The following is a 15,616-nucleotide window of genomic DNA, read 5'->3' on the forward strand; positions in this document are numbered from 1 at the left end:
TGAAAATACTTTATTTAAAGGGTGATTGGAATAGATTTAATTCCCAGGTTGTTATGCAACGGTTTCAAAATTTTACAACTCTGAGTGGGGCCAAAAGAACCGTCTCAAGGGGATTCGATTGGGGGGACTTTCATTTTAACATCCGTGTTTTTTCTCCGGCTGGGGAACGTGGCTTCTAGCTGCTGGCGTTATAATCCTCTCATTAGGGTGAAATATAGCCCGTGGGCACAAATGAAATTTACAAAACTGAGCGATCCTCCCCAAATTGTTCCCACCGGCCTTTGATTTTAAACCAACCAACGGGGGCGGGATTTCTTCATTCGTTTTCCACGTGATGCATCGAACAAAAAAATCTGTTTGCCCCCCTGCATAAAACATCCCTTTGTGTTTTCTTCTCCCCCCTTAAGCCTTTGTTTGTTTGTTTTTAAAGAAATCTTCCTGGGAAATTTTTAACTTAAAGCCGAGCACTGAATTAATAACTTTTGTTGTTGTTGTTCAAAAGCAGGGCTGGGTCATTTCAATTTGCTCGAATCCGAAGTTTGCGAAGCCAGATGATTCCAGTCGCAGGTGGTTTAAAATTAATATACCACCAGAGAGCAATAAACGGGGAAACAATCAAACCCCCACACACACCCCATTCATTTCAGATCCTCCTAGGAACAAATGCCCCTGACTGAGTATTTCTGGAGTGGGTCCCTCGCGATTCCCTTCCTCTATCCCTAATAGTAGGACAAACTGATCTCTACTTTCGGGGGGGAGGGAATTGTCCGAGAAAGGTTTAACATGCCAAGAAGGAATGAAGCGGGAGAGCTCTCATTTTAAACAGGTCAGCTAAAGTCCTGCTGATCATCTCCCAGCCAAACTGACTATAGGCAGAGAGGCGGCGGGGGGGAGGGTACAGCGGTTAATAGTGTCCTGAAGGGGGTGGAGTGGAGTGCAAACGAGGGCTGGGGGGGTCATCCATTTTTTTTGTCTTGACAGGTGGTTGCTATCCGTGATTGGCCCGCTGTGGGGTTTGCACTCGCAAGCAGCCTCCTCCTCCCTTAAAACAAAAATCCCTCTTGGAATGTATAATTATTAGCAAGGGGGGAAAGTAACTAAGTCATGTGGGGGAGGGGAAGGAAGGAAGGAAGGAAGGACGGGGACATGTGAAACCCACACTATGATAAAACAGAGCCGGGGATGCCGGGCAAGGCGGCCTCCTTACCTCCCACCCCCAAAACCCTGGATTCAGCAGGCGCGATGAAGTAGGAAAAGGGGGAAAGTGAAATTAACCAGGGCTGTCCCGCGGCAGGCAGCATGGCAGAAGGTGACTCCCCCTCTCCTCCCCACCTCTGGGGGGGGGGCGAGCTCAGGGGTGTTGTCGAGGCGGGAGAGAAGGAGGAGGCATGGCTCTAGGGGTTGCTATTGTCTCTTAGAATTTGGGATCCTTTGAAAGCCCTGGGGCCCTCCCACCTCTATTGTTGGAGTGAAGATGTAGCAAACCTTTCTCTCCCCCCTCCTCTCGGGTTTGAATCTTTTTTTGGGGGCTGGGCTGTGGTGACACCCTCCAGGCTGGCTGCAGCGAGGAGGAGTGGAGGGGATTCCGGCCGCAGCTCGGGATTTTGCCAAGGGGGTGCAGGATGGGTTCTGTTTCCAACCAGCAGTTTGCAGGTTCGGTGCTGCTTTATTCCAGACTGGGCTGATTGGTAGAGGGGTGGAATTCACAGCTACCCCGAATGATCGGTGGTGGTTTGTTTGTTTCAGCTTTGTGGAAAGAATGTGCCCTTGGGTGCATTGGATTTAGCAACTCACTAAACGAATGGTGGCTTCCCCCCCCCCCTTTTATTTTTCAGCGTGTGTGTGGGGGAATTAAATGAAATCAGTGCGTTGCTCCACCATGTGCTTTCCTCTCGGGTGAGAGTTGGGAAGTTGTGGGCATTTTTTGGATTTTGTGAAGACTGGGCGAATCTAAGCAGCTGGGGATGGGGGGCGGGAGTGGAGCGACTGGCATTTAAAATCTGCAATCAGCTGGATTCGAGAGGCAAAAACTTTTCGGGGGAGATTTCTCTTTGATTTCGCACCATTCGGGGGAGGAGGGGACGGGAATTTGGGGGTTCGGTCCCTCTGTCTCTTGGATCTAATCGAGGTTAATTGCAACTGGCTTCGATCAGCATAACCAAATCATCCTCGTTGAGATGGGAGATTGATTTCCGCAGGCCCGTTTTGCCATCAGACGTGGGTGTCCCGTACTTCATGTCGGGGTGGGGGTTCGATGTCTTATTTACTCTCTGCCGCGGTGCATTTGCTTTAGATTTGGGGTAAGAGAGACTCCCCCGCCCCCAAAGGCTCTGGCGGTTTCTCCGAGGCTAGAGTGGAGTTGCCTGGCTTGGTGCGCGCAGCTGGGTTGGAGGCGGCGGCAGCAGCAGCCAGGGAGATTCCCAGGGAATCGGGGGTCTCAGTGGTGGGGGGTCTCTCCGGGGGGGAGGGAAGGGCAGGGGCTGCAGAGGGAAGCTCGATTATGCTCCCATGGGTGCCCCGGAGGCTGGTCCCCAACTCTGCACTATGGCGAAGGCGGCTCTCCTGGTTCCTTCGCCCCTAGCTCAGTGGGTCTGGCTTGTATGTTTCCAGGTGGCTGTGCGAAGACGGGCGAGGAGCCCGCGGGAGGCTCCCCCAAGCCAGACGAGGAACCCCAGCCCCTCCACGGCTCCGGGATCTGCAAGTGGTTCAACGTCAGGATGGGCTTCGGTTTCCTCTCCATGACCAGCAAGGAGGGCATGGCCCTGGACTCCCCCGTGGATGTCTTTGTGCACCAGGTAAAACTGGGGAGCGGGGGGAGGAGGCTTCTCCGAGGCCGACGTGGGTCCAGGGGCTTTTCAGCCTCCTCCGCCGGTCCCAAGGCAGGGCGGTGGGCCTGGGCGGTTTAAGGCCTAGGACGCTGGTGCTGGGGGGGCAGGAGGCACTAGCAGAGATTTCAGCCCAGGCAGAGCCCTGGGGGCAGCTCGCCCTGGCTGGGGAGGCAGGAGGCATTCCGGCCCCCTGTCCTGGGGAGGGGAGAAATGCAGCGGTCGGGGAGGTGCGTTTGGACACGGAACCCCCTGTATTGGGCTCCTGCTTTGTGAATCCTCTTGTGGAGGGGGTGGCTCCAGCCTGTTTCTGAGCAGCCCTCCCTCCATCTCAGGCCAGCTTCATCAGCCCCACGAGTGGGGGGCGGGGAAGGGGCTCCCTATACCACGCTGGGCCTGCAGGGCTTGCGGCCTTTCTCCGGGAGCTTTGGGATTAGCGCTTGTTCCTTGTGGTTGTTTTCGCCTCCTCTCTCCCTTCCCACTTCCCCAGCCCCGTGGGGACCGGGGGCCTGGTGAGCCAGGGCGAGGTTCCCCTCCGGAGGACCCTGCTGCAGCCTGGGTAGAAAGAGATACCTGCTCGGTCCCTTTTTCTGTCCACCGTGGCTCATTGTGGGAGCCCACAAAGCTGGGCAGGGAGCTGCTCTAGGCGTGAGAAGCTGGGGTGGGAGATGGATGGATGGAGAGGGGGTTGCAGGCAGGTAGCCTTCTGCTTAAAGGGGGGTGAAAAGTGCTACCCTCGGGTACTAGCAGGAGAAATAATGTGTCCTGGGGCCTGCATGGATTATGGGAGGGGGAGCAGCGGATGGAGGAAGAAGTGTGCTGAGCTATGGGGGATGGGGGGCAATACAGCGTGTTAGAATAGGCTTCCCACCCAATTCAAAAATGATTTGTACACACACACGTAGGTATGATTAGGTCCCATCCAGGAGAGAACCTGGTTCAACCCACCCCTCAGCTGTGGCTGTTAACAATGGGTGATGCCCATTGATGGTGTCCACACTGATGCTACAAATAATCCACCTTTTGATCCCTCCGGTGTAACCCAGCTGTGTCCTTAATGTGCTGTAAAAGGGGTTTGTCAGAGACTCGTTCTAATCCTGGCACTACCTAGGCTGAGACAGTTTCTTTGCATAATGTGGTGGGTTCTCGTTTCTCTTTGGTCTAAAGAGGCAGAAAAAACTAACAACCTCCCAGCCCCAAAAAAGTCCTCAGCCATGTTACAGAGGGAATGGGGTGAAAACAGTTTGTAGTGCAGGCGGGGTCTCGGTTTGCATCTGCATATGACAAGCTTATGAAACCTGCTATCTGGTTGAATGCCAGCCTAGGGAAATCCTCCTGAGCATCTTCTGGGGAACCAGCTTTTAAAATATCCCTGTCTGACGGGGAGGGACTCTGCTAGTCTGTCTCAACCACAAGGGCTGCTGCACCCCCTGGCTTGAAGTGGTTTCCATTATATCCAGGGTTTCCAATTTGGTTTAACGGCTCTCAGCACGCCCCACTATACAAATTGTTCCAGACCCCAGGTCCACAGCCATTTCTGAGCCTTGTTGCAGCTAGCAGGGCTTAAGCCCTGATCCAGGGGAGCATTTATAACATGTACTTAAATCCCACTGGAACTCAAATGCTTTGCTGAATCTGTGCCTTACCCCGTGGCATAGGTGGTCTCTGGGGAACACCCTGAGGACTGATTCTGCTTTTCTTAAGGTGCATCTACACTGGAAGTGAAGGTGTGATTGTTACACGGGTAGGTGCACCCTGGCTAGTTTTAATCTAGCTATCACGGGAAACAGTAGTAGTGTAGACAGCGCCCATGGGCTGGCAACCAAGGTACATACCGAGGGTTCTCAATCAGTTTATACACTGGATGCTAGCCTGTGCCATCATGTCTACACTACACTGCGCCAGCTAGATTAAAGCTAGCGCAGGGACGACTACCCATGCTACAATCCACCTTCACTTGCAGTATAGACATATCCTTAGAGATGTTGACTGTCTGCATGATTTCTGTTCTGGTTCTGCATCTTTCAAAGGCCTTAGCTACCCTGGGATTCAGGCTGACCCAGGTGAAACACAGTCTGCCCAGCCAGTATGGACATAGTATAGCTGCTTAATAGTGGGCTGAAGGGTAGTTGAACATGGATTGTTTTTTGTTTGTTGTTTATTCCTAGATAGCAGCAACAAAACTTATGCTTGATCTCTTCATTTAAAAGTTGGTGTGGTGCCTGTAGTGTAATATCCTGCAATAGAGTTGATCATTTAATGTACATTAAACAATCATGTGAAAACCACTGAAAGAGCAGGACGTAGAAGTGGACATATTGATGGCTCCTGAATAGGGTGACCAGGCAGCAAGTGTGAAAAATAGGGGTGAGGGGAGTAATAGGAGCCTATATAAGAGAGAGACCCAAAAATCGGGACTGTCCCTATAAAATCGGGACATCTGGTCACCCTGATCCTGGATGTCATGAGACACCCCCCCCCTGCCCCCAAGAAGAGAAGGTTCCTTCCAGGGGTAGGCTGAGTGCCATTGTTTAAAGAGTTCAGAACAGAGCTTTTGCAGAGTTCGAGGTGTTTCAGATACAGGATTTTGGAACCACAAGACTGAATGGAGGTGAGGTCTGGATTCTCTTTCATCTTCTGCTCCAGGAGAGAATGGCTCCTGTGGTCACAACTGATGGAATGATATAGCAAATCCCAAAGTGATTGAACATGGAAAACTGAATTCTCTTAGCCTGGGAGAATGCAGTCAGGGATGTGGCATGGTGTGGAACAGAAAGGAAATGGTTTTTGCTCTGATTACACAGGCCTTTAGATGCATGATAAAAATTTCCTTGAGTTTGGAGGAGATGGATTCAGATTGGCTGGGAAAACCCAGTTCCTGGGACTGGTCACTAGATCCACTAAAAGACAGTGCCAAGTTCTCTGTTAGAAGAAACGACTGGATCTTTTGTGTGTCTGAGAGAGAGAGAGAGATTCAGTGTGACCCCTGGCTAATGGAGTCTGGGTAGGAATGCTCTATTCTCCGCAGCATTTATTGCCCTCAGACAGTCTAGTTTTCTGATTGCAGTCACTAACATTCCTGCACAAAAAAGAATTAGCCAGGGTGTGTCTGCCTGTTATATATCTCTCACAACCCACTGTCTAGGAAAAGGCCACAAATTTCCTTAAATCACCCAGGATGGGGTCTGGGGAGCATTTAATCTGAGCAGGGCCAGCTCCAGGGTTTTTGCTGCCCCAAGCGGCAGAAAAAAGAAAAGAAAAAAAGCGGCGATCAGCGGCACTTAGGTGGCAGGTCCTTCCCTCTAAGAGGGACTGACGGACCCGCCGCCGAAGAGCCAGGCATGCCGCCCCTCTTCATTGGCCACCCCAGGCACCTACTTGCTGTGCTGGTGCCTGGAGCTGGCCCTGAATCTGAGCCAGTGGTTCTCAACCTATTTACCATCCTGGGCACTCTCTTTGTTATGCAGGCCGCATCCATACAATATATATACTACCTGTTTGGCCCTGAGGATGTCACATGGGCTGCAGCTGTGTGCTGACTGGGCCATGGGTTGAGAACCTCTTATCTGAGCAGTTCCTGTGATGTTCGCAGACTCAGGCTATGTCTACGCTACCATTTATGTCAATGTAATTTGTCACTTGGGTGTGAATAAGCCACTCCCCCCGAGCGACATAAGTTACACTGACCTAAGTGCTGGTGTGGACAGCGCTAGGTCGGCGGGAGAGCTTCTGGCGCTGACTAGCTACTGCCTCTGATGGAGGTGGATTAATTAAGGTGAGGAGAGAGCTCTCTTCTATACTGAAGAGTTTGCAGTGGTGCAGCTGCAAGTTCTCTAATATAGCCATGAACTTAGAGGGAGTTGGTAGAGAGCTGGTATGTTCAAGAAACTGATGTAAGTGACTGGATTATTTCGGGGGGGGTGGAAGGGAGAAATGGGGTCAAATATAACTTTGATGCCCAAATAGCTACTCCTTAGCTCGTGTGCTTCCTGCTTTAATTGTGTATTAGCACTTCCAGGTTAGCCTTTGAGGTGAAGGAGTTGTGCCTGTGGGGCAACTAGATGGCTTCCGCCTGATGAAGGTCTATAGAGCCGTTCATCTCAAGGTCACTGGTTCAAATCCAGCCCCAGGTTGGTGGTGATTGAAGGTTATTACTAGCCAGTGGCTGCTTGGCCTGTTAATTTAATCTGGATCTTAGTCCAGTTATCTGGCTTCCCCCAAAACACCATTAGGATGGCACAAATTGGGATCGCTTGTTGGCAGCCCTGGCAGAGAAGCCAAGGGCTGCATGGAGAATGAATGTCTCCTCTCATTCCCAGGAGTTATCCCTTGGGACAAGGTTGAGGCACATTTCAGAAGCAGAAAGGAAACTCCTGCTTCCACTGTGTATGCTGTGCCATGAATAGAGGACATTGGGGCTGTCAACCCAACACCCTTCTCAAGCACTACACAGCTGTATATTTCAAGACCTTCGCTCCAAGGAATGGTGTGGGTGTCAAGTCAGTGATGGGCCATAATCCAAAGTATCCAGAGGAGAATAGACAAATGGACAAATCCAAGCAATAAGGTGTCTGGGGAGGTGTTGAGAATAGGGGTGGTATCAGTCTGCCATGGGGCACCTGCACAATGCCCCAAACCAGCTTAACTGGCTGCAGTGTCCTCGATAACCCATTCCTTCCCCTCTTCATTTACATATGTGAATGATGACCCACAGGAAGTAACTGTGGGAGAAAGAAGGGAATTGGCCTCTTTAGATCTATTAAATCACTTTATTACAGGAACCAGGTTTGAATGGCCCTTCCCGGCAGGGGGTGAGTCTCCCTCTCTCTCTCCCCCTTTATCTGATCACAAAGAGATTAAAATCTCTGCAGGACAGGAGACTAACAGGGCTCCTCCAGGGCTGCCTTGTGAGCTTAAAATGAGGCGTTCAGGTTAAATCTCAGAGCCTTCCCCGGTCACTGGAGATGGATTCATTTGGGGGCCTCTGAGGAGGCAGAGGGGATGAAGCACATAGGAGCAGAGTTGGTCTTCAACCAGGAAGCCAAGAATTGAAATGCTGGGTCCATTCCTCTGCTGGTGCAAATCAGCAGACTCCATTGAAGACAACAGAGCTGCACTGATTTACATCCGCTGATGAGAGAGCTGCTCATGGGCCTGACCAGCCGTAGAGTCTCAACAGCAGGTTTTAGTTGTGAGTTTTATTTTGAAAGGTGACTAGAGTGGTGCATCCCCAGCAGCGGCTAGCACTAGCACTCCCCCCAGAAGCGGTGGGTTGGATCAATCTGGCAATACCATTCAAGATCAGAATAGAAAGGAACCCATGAAATAGCCTCCTGGGGCAAAGAATAAAACACAGACACATGGCACTTGCAGTGGGTGTGCACCCAGGGTAGTCCCGTTAGTCCCCAAGGCAGCAAGAGTTACCAGCAGAAGGGGAATTGAAACACCAATCAGGGCGTTTGCCTTTAAAGTACCATGGTTCACAGCCTCAGCTGAGAGGCTGAGGACTGAATGGGCCATGGAGACTGAACTCCTTTCCCAAGTCACAAAATAGTTCTCATAGCATTGGACTGAGGCACATTGGCAGGGCACTGTGGGGAGGCTGGCACAGCTGCCCTTCTTGTGGGGGGCTAAAGATTTTTGTCTCCAGGTTGTCAGTGGGGCACCTTAGCTACAACAGGGAACTGGGAGCCCCGAGCTCTTCTCCTGCCTTCCTCTGACTGGCTCGGTGAGCTCTGGCCAGTCATTTCCCTTCTCTGTGCCTCAGTTTCCCCATCTTTAAAAACAGAACTGTTCTCTTGCAGGATTTTATATCCCATCTGTTGCCAGGGTGTCTGCCTGTCTGCCTGCCTCTTAGGAGGCGGTGAGGTTAATATTCGGGAAGGGCTTTGAGAGCCTCAGATAAAACTAGTGAAAGTAAGCTCAGTGTACGATAAAAACAAACCCACTCGAGTCTTAAAACAGAAAGATGTTTAAAAAACAGGCTCAGAAACAAGCCTGAATGTCTGGAAGCCCCAAATTAAATTCCCAAAAGGAGAGAACAGAAAGGGAATAGTTAACTCAGGGTGGGGGGGAATTAAACTAACCCAAATGATTAACTTTTTGTGTGTCCCTTAAAACAGCCTCCTTAGGAAAATCATCCTGGTCCCTAAACCTTTTCCCCCCTCCCCCTCCCCAATCTCAGAGTCACATTTCCCAAGGAAATCACAAGGATTAATAATCCCCCAGTATTTTATGTACCTTACTGTTACTGATCTGATACCAAGGCCCCTATTAGCCAGAGAATCACAACTCTGCAGCTCTGGGGACCCTCAGCTTCCCAGCACGCTGTGTGACTGGTAATGTGGTTTGAAGTGCAGGATGTTGTACTCCATATAAAGCAATTCCCACCTCCCCTGATCTTGAGGCTCCATGTAGAGGCTGAACTTTAATTTAAAAGCTCAAGTGTGTGTTGGGGGGGGGGAAGTGGATCCCATGGAGAATTAATCCAGAGCCTCTTCGGGTTGCTGATTTCTAGGCCGACTGTGGCTTTCTAAAGCTCAGCTTTGGATGGGAGCAGGATCATGTCCTGAAAAATCAATAGCAAAACTCAGTCTGACTTATTTAATGCTGGTATTATAGTAGAGTGCAGAGGCCCAGCCAGGATCCTGGGCCCGTTGTACTGGGCACCGCATACACATGAAGATGTGGTCCCCCACCAAAATAACTTACTATGGGAACAAGTTCAGGCCCTTAAACACAGGGCCTATTGTTATCAGTGCTGGATTTATCACAGCTTTGTGCCAAAGATGTTCTTCCACTGCTGGGGAAAATAGTCCCTCCTCTGAATACCACCCTTGTGGGAAGAGTGGAAAATACATGCATTGGATTAGCAACGTTACTGTGGAGAAATGAGTCTGTTGGCCAAGGATACACAAGTGTTGAGAAGCTACAGTGAAGTGGAGGAACCTCTCAGCATGTTTATCAAAGGGGAATGCTAATGCATATCTAGAGAAACTCAAGCGATAAGAATTTAGAAAGACTTTGGTTCTTCCTATCTAATAAGGATTGCACTTAGGCCGGTTTGTTGTGGTTTTTTTTTAATTTTACCTCCGGATAACTCTTCCTGGCAGTATCTTTGTGATACTGTATCATGTGGGCATCTGATCCCATTCCTGTGGTTCCAGGAATGGCAGTTTTTCCCCTGCAGTTCAGATCATGGGTTAGACAGGCATGTCCTCTGGAAAGGAGGCAGGGTTGTCTAATAATTAGAGCAATGGGGAACTGCGAGTCGGGACTCCTGCGTTCCATTTTTCATTCTGCCAATTTCTCACTCTCTGAGAGCACTGAGGATCTGTGTAAGATGTGCCACGGGAGGGCAAAGTATTCATTGAAAAAGAACTGGATGGTGTGGTAGCATCTGGTGACCCCTGCTGATCCTGGGGTCCATTTGTGCGAGGCACTGTACAGACACATAGAAAGACACACTCCGTGCCCCAGTCAGCTTGCAGTCTATACAGACAAGACAGATAAAATGGCAGGAGAAAGGTAGCCCTGCTATCCCCATTTTACAGATGGGGGAATTAAGGCTCAGCAGGATTGTAAATTGACCGCGCTCTCAGGGGAAGTCCGTGACTGGAGACCAAGGCTGAGCTGTCAGCTCAGAGTTCCAGCCCAGCGCCTTTACCACAAGACCAACACAGGAGCGGTTTCCACTGTTCAGACTGAACAAATAGCTCTGTCGTCTTTTCTGGTCTTTGTTCTAAATTACAGCTGGTGTTACTTGTGGACAGCTGTATTGCTCTAGACACCGGCGGGGTCTAACATAAGCGTTTTGATGAAGACGTTGCACAAGAGGAGCTCCTCGGTGCTAGCAATGGAGCACTGGTGTAGACCAGCTGCCGTGGCTTGTACAATCATGTCCTCTACTCTCGCTCTGTCAGTCTGTAAGGGTCTGTTAGTCTGTAAGGTACCACAGGACTCTGTCACTTTTTACAGATCCGGACTAACACGGCTCCCTCACTGATACTCTTACTCCATGCGTTCCCGGACAGCGCAGTGAGACAAATGTCTGAGTCCTGTCTGTTCTGGCACTTCCACCATTGGTACTCCCAGTGGAAGTGCAACAGACCTGATAACCCTTGGTGTAGATGGGTGCATCGGTAGCAGGAAAACTGAGGCCTGTAGTGGTCCATTAATGGCACTTGTAGTGTAGACAGGGTTCAGGTGTCTTTACCACGGGATTGCCCATTCTTGCTCTGAATCAGACAGAACTATGCCACTCTATTACGCTTTGATTGGAGCATCGTTTCCTGACCCAGTTGTGGAATATGCTGTCCCAGCCATTCTCATGATCACATCTGTGTTAGAACCTGCTGCCGAAGTTGCTCCTGTTGCGATGTGTACGGTCCCTTACCTAGTGTGCAGATATTCTTCACTGCTGGCTTGGAAAACCTCCATTCTTTCTAGCAAGCCACCAGGTTGGTCCAAGAGTAAAACCAGTCCTAGGGCAAGCAAGCTCTGTGGGGCAGGAACCGCCTAGCAAGTTGGGTCCCTCATCTGGGGGGCCCTACGTTTCACATAAAGCTCAGCCTACAGCTACTCTGTGCTTAAATTTCCATGAGTCTGAAGCCAGTGACCATGCAAGCTCTTACTCACCTGAGTAACTTTACTCGAGTGAGTCGTCCTATTAGCTTTGTCATTCCCAATAGATACAGCTCTGCTAATGGAAGCTGTAGTGAGGTGAGGCTCAGATCGTTTGTATTACAATAGCACCTAAAAGCTGCAGCTGAGATCAGAGCCCCATTATGCCAGGTTCGAAATAGACCAGCAAGACACAGGAATATTATTATTCCCATTTTACAGATGCGGGGGAAATGAGGCTCAGAAATTGACTCACTCATGGTCCCTCAGGGACCCTTGGAAGAGCAAGGGATTGAAACCCCCACACCCCCTCACCAGGGGCATGCAGAGACATGGGGTAACTGGGGGCCATGGCAGGCAGGCAGCCTGCCTGAGCTCTCTGCTGCACTGCGAGACTTTTAGTGGCCCAGAGATTGCTAGGGGGCAGCCAAAGAACCTAGCAGGCCGTACAGGAATGTTAGATGGGCTGGATCTAGCTCGAGGAACATATTTTGCCCACACCTACACTATTCAGTGTAAATAACCTGGCAGAGATCACACCCAGAATTAACAAGGGGCATCTTACCAAGACAGATTTTTCAACAGCTGATTTTGTGTTTTGGTGGCCCCAGCTACTGACTCTGCAGTCTCCTGGTGCTTAAAAAAGATCTGGAAATTGCTAATGTCTGGCAAACAGTAAAGAACAGCTTGTGATCTTAATTCGTGGTTATAGCTCGCTAATAGGGAGAAATGATTCCCAAATAGGGATTTGAATTCTGACATGAATTTCCATTTGGCTGTAGGGCAGTGGTTCTCAACCTGAGCAGGTTTAGAGAACGGAGTGATGTGCTTGTCCGAACTTTGCCACTGGTGAAGCTGCATCCACTGGGAATTATGGGGTGTAAAGATTGCCACTGAGCACAATGGGACTCTGCAAGGGAGTGAACTGGGTGTTTGGTGGCATCTTGGAGGCTAATCCTGCAATGTGCCAAATTAGCCTTGGAGTCCTTGTAAGGGAATCTGCTGATAGCCAAGCTATTCAAATGGGAAAAGGCATCTTTGTACCTGTCTATTTTGTTTGTAAAGTATTGCTGGGATTAATAAGGCAGTGTAGTGTGTGATTCGTATACCCGGGCTCCAGTTTGGATCCAGTGAAATACAGCGTCTGATATTTACTATCTAAAAAGAGCAGCCTTGTCCCATTTCTAAAGGAGCTCTGAGCTCCTGTCTTTGTCTAAATTTTAAATTGATCACTAGAGGCATCTCTCTTCCCCCGCCACAAACTCTCAACCCCCCAGGGGGTGGGGGAGAGAAAACGCCCTTAAATGTTCTCCAAGATAAAATGACTCCAAGCAAATGGAATCTCTTCACATCTTTTTTTTTTTTAAGACCAAGGCTCAAATCCAGACTTTTCTGGGTTTGATGTGTTTGAGATCTGGAATGGACTTGTTGGGTCATAAAGTCCAGGTCCCCCTATGCCAGGGATCCTCAAACTTCATTGCACCGTGATCCCTTTCTGACAACAAAACTTACAGCACAACCCTAGGAGTGGGGACTGAAGCCTGAGCCCACCCAAACCCTGCTGCCCCGTGAGGAGGGACCAAAACTCGAGCCCCACCATCCCTGGTGGGGGGGCAATCCCAAGGGCTTCAGCCCCAGCCAGGGGGCCTGTAACCTGAGCCCCGCTGCCCAGGGCTTAAACCCAGGGGGGGTTTTTGGCAATGGGGCTTGAGCTTTGGACCTGGGCCCCAGAAATTCTAAGCTGGCTTTGGCAATCCCATAAAAACAGGGTTGTGATCCACTTTGGGGTCCTGACCCACAGTTTGAGAACCCCTGCCCTATGCTACTACCCCCATTATCATAGAATCATAAGGTTGGAAGGGCCATCAGGAGGTCATCTAATCCAACCCCCCTGCTGAAAGCAGGACCAATCCCCAGACAGATTTTTACCCCAGTTCCCTAAATGGCTCCCTCAAGGATTGAACTCACAACCCTGGATTTAGCAGGCCAATGCTCAAACCATTGAGCTATCCCACCCTCCAAACATGCTCCCAAACCGTGCCTTAAAAGTCAGCCAGGTCGGCACCCAAACTGGAATAAAAATAAGTAGATCAGTGGTAACACGCACCAACATAGGTACAAGTATGTATTTGTGTGGATGTTCTTATTTTGAAACAAGGATGCCCTACCTTCATTTAACTTGAATCAGTTTAAAAAAAAATTTGGTGTAGGGCTGACTTTTAAGGCAGGGTTTGGGAGCATGTTTGAGGGGCGGGATAGCTCAGTGGTTTGAGCATTATTTGAGAATAAGGAAAGATGTTCATTTAAATGTTGTCACTATTCTGGAAAAATTCCCCATGTGGACACTTATTCTGACCAGAATTTACAATTTTCCCATTCAGACCAGCCCTTGGGTTACTCAAAGTATGGTACTTAGTCCAAAATAAAAGTGTTTGACACAGAACTCGCACTAAAATAGCTAAAGATGTAAACTGAAAGTGGTGGTGTACTTATTTCTGTCTCAGTCTGTGTGTAGACAAGCCCTTAGAAAGAAGCTGCTTCTCTCTCTAGCTGTATATTCCCTCAGGCAATGGAAAATTTTCCAAGGATTCAGGAGAGATGTTAAAAATCCTATTCACATAAATGATCCCTCCATCTGCATGCATGCAAATTCAAACCTTTTTCTACAAGGGTCATTGCCAGCAAGACCCAGATCCTAGATGCAGAGTTTTCTCTCCTCCAACTTCTAACCAACAGACCAAACTGATTGTTTAGTCTGCAGAAGAGAAGAATGAGGTGGGATTTGATAGCTGCTTTTAACTACTTGAAAGGGGGTTCCTAAGATGATGGATCTAGACTGTTCTCAGTGGTACCAGATGACAGAACAAGGAGCAATGGTCTCAAGTTGCAGTGGGGGAGGTTTAGGTTGGATATTAGGATAAATTTTTTCACTAGGAGGGTGGTGAAGCACTGGAATGGGTTTCCTAGGGAGGTGGTGGAATCTCCTTCCTTAGAAGTTTAAGGTCATGCTTGATTTAGTTGGGGATTGGCCCTGCTTTGAGCAGGGGGTTGGACTAGATGACCTCCTGAGGTCCCTTCCAACTCTGATATTCTATGATCCATACCCTAATCAATTAGTCTGGTTAACAAACTGACTTGGGTAGCAGGAAAACACCCAAATCATTCCTTAGCCATGGAAGAGAATCGGTGGCAACGCTTCAGTACCGAGTGCTGGGGCTGAAAATACAAGTGTGTTGCGTTGAATGGATTGATCTTACACACAGGTCTGATCTAGGCTAGGCAGACTGTAGTTAACATTGCTTGTTTTCTTCCTAGTGTGACTGTAACTTGATTCTATATGCACACAAGCACATCTGTCAGTGGTGGTACCAGTTGTGCTATGTAGCCTATGCTATGTTAGTGGGTTAACCATACCTCCGGCCTCATGGAAAATCATGATCCAGATCCCAAAATAGTCATGATTTTTCAAATATATTTGGGGTGCTTTTTATTTGCCTTCTGTTTCTTTAGCCTGTAGGGCTCACGTTTTCAAACGTTTCTCCGCAGCCAGGAGGGTGGGAAACTTACCTGACATAAATTAAATCTGAAATTGTTATGTAATCTCCTGACTCCAGGAGCTGGAGCTTTAAGAAAAACACACGTTTCACAAGACTTGAGATAAAACTGTGAGTTAGCAACACGGAATCAGATCGGTGTGGGCTACTGTCACTGTCCTGCTAGCCCAAGCAGTACAAATTTCATACCCCACCATCGAGGTGACTAATCCTGACACCTTGGTCCTAAAACGAACAAACCTGTGCGAGTTGATCGGGACTCACAGGGTAGGTCTGTGCTGCAATAAAACACCCACAGCTGACTCGGGTCAGCTGACACGGGCTGCAGGGCTACACAACTGCAGTATAGACATTCTGGCTCGTGATGGGGGAGGGTCCCAGAGCCTTGGCTCCAGCCCGAGGCTGAACATCTAAGCTGCAATTTTATAGCCCAGCAGCCCAAGTCAGCTGATGTGGGCCAGATGTTTTATTGCAGTGAAGGGGCACCCAGGCAAGCTCTTAGTGCAAAGCATGAACTCCACAAATATGTCATAAATGCAGGGGTCCTCTCAAACTGGGGGTCAGGACGCCTCAGAGGGTCATGAGGTTATTACATGGGGGGTCGTGAGCAGTCAG

At 49.4% G+C, this 15,616-nt stretch overlaps 1 protein-coding gene across 1 annotated transcript in view; it reads left to right on the top strand.

Moving 5' to 3' along the window:
- The first annotated feature begins 1,622 nt into the window (after positions 1-1,622).
- Positions 1,623-15,616, top strand: part of LIN28A (lin-28 RNA binding posttranscriptional regulator A) — a 30,647-nt gene continuing 16,653 nt past the window's right edge. Inside the window, exons 1-2 of the mRNA XM_032802944.1 lie at positions 1,623-1,653; positions 2,611-2,795. Of these exons, the coding sequence (XP_032658835.1) occupies positions 1,623-1,653; positions 2,611-2,795 (216 nt within the window). The remainder of the gene's footprint in view (positions 1,654-2,610; positions 2,796-15,616) is intronic.

This window comes from Chelonoidis abingdonii, chromosome 25 (genome assembly GCF_003597395.2).
Source record: "Chelonoidis abingdonii isolate Lonesome George chromosome 25, CheloAbing_2.0, whole genome shotgun sequence".
In the NCBI taxonomy this organism is placed as follows: domain Eukaryota; kingdom Metazoa; phylum Chordata; order Testudines; family Testudinidae; genus Chelonoidis; species Chelonoidis abingdonii.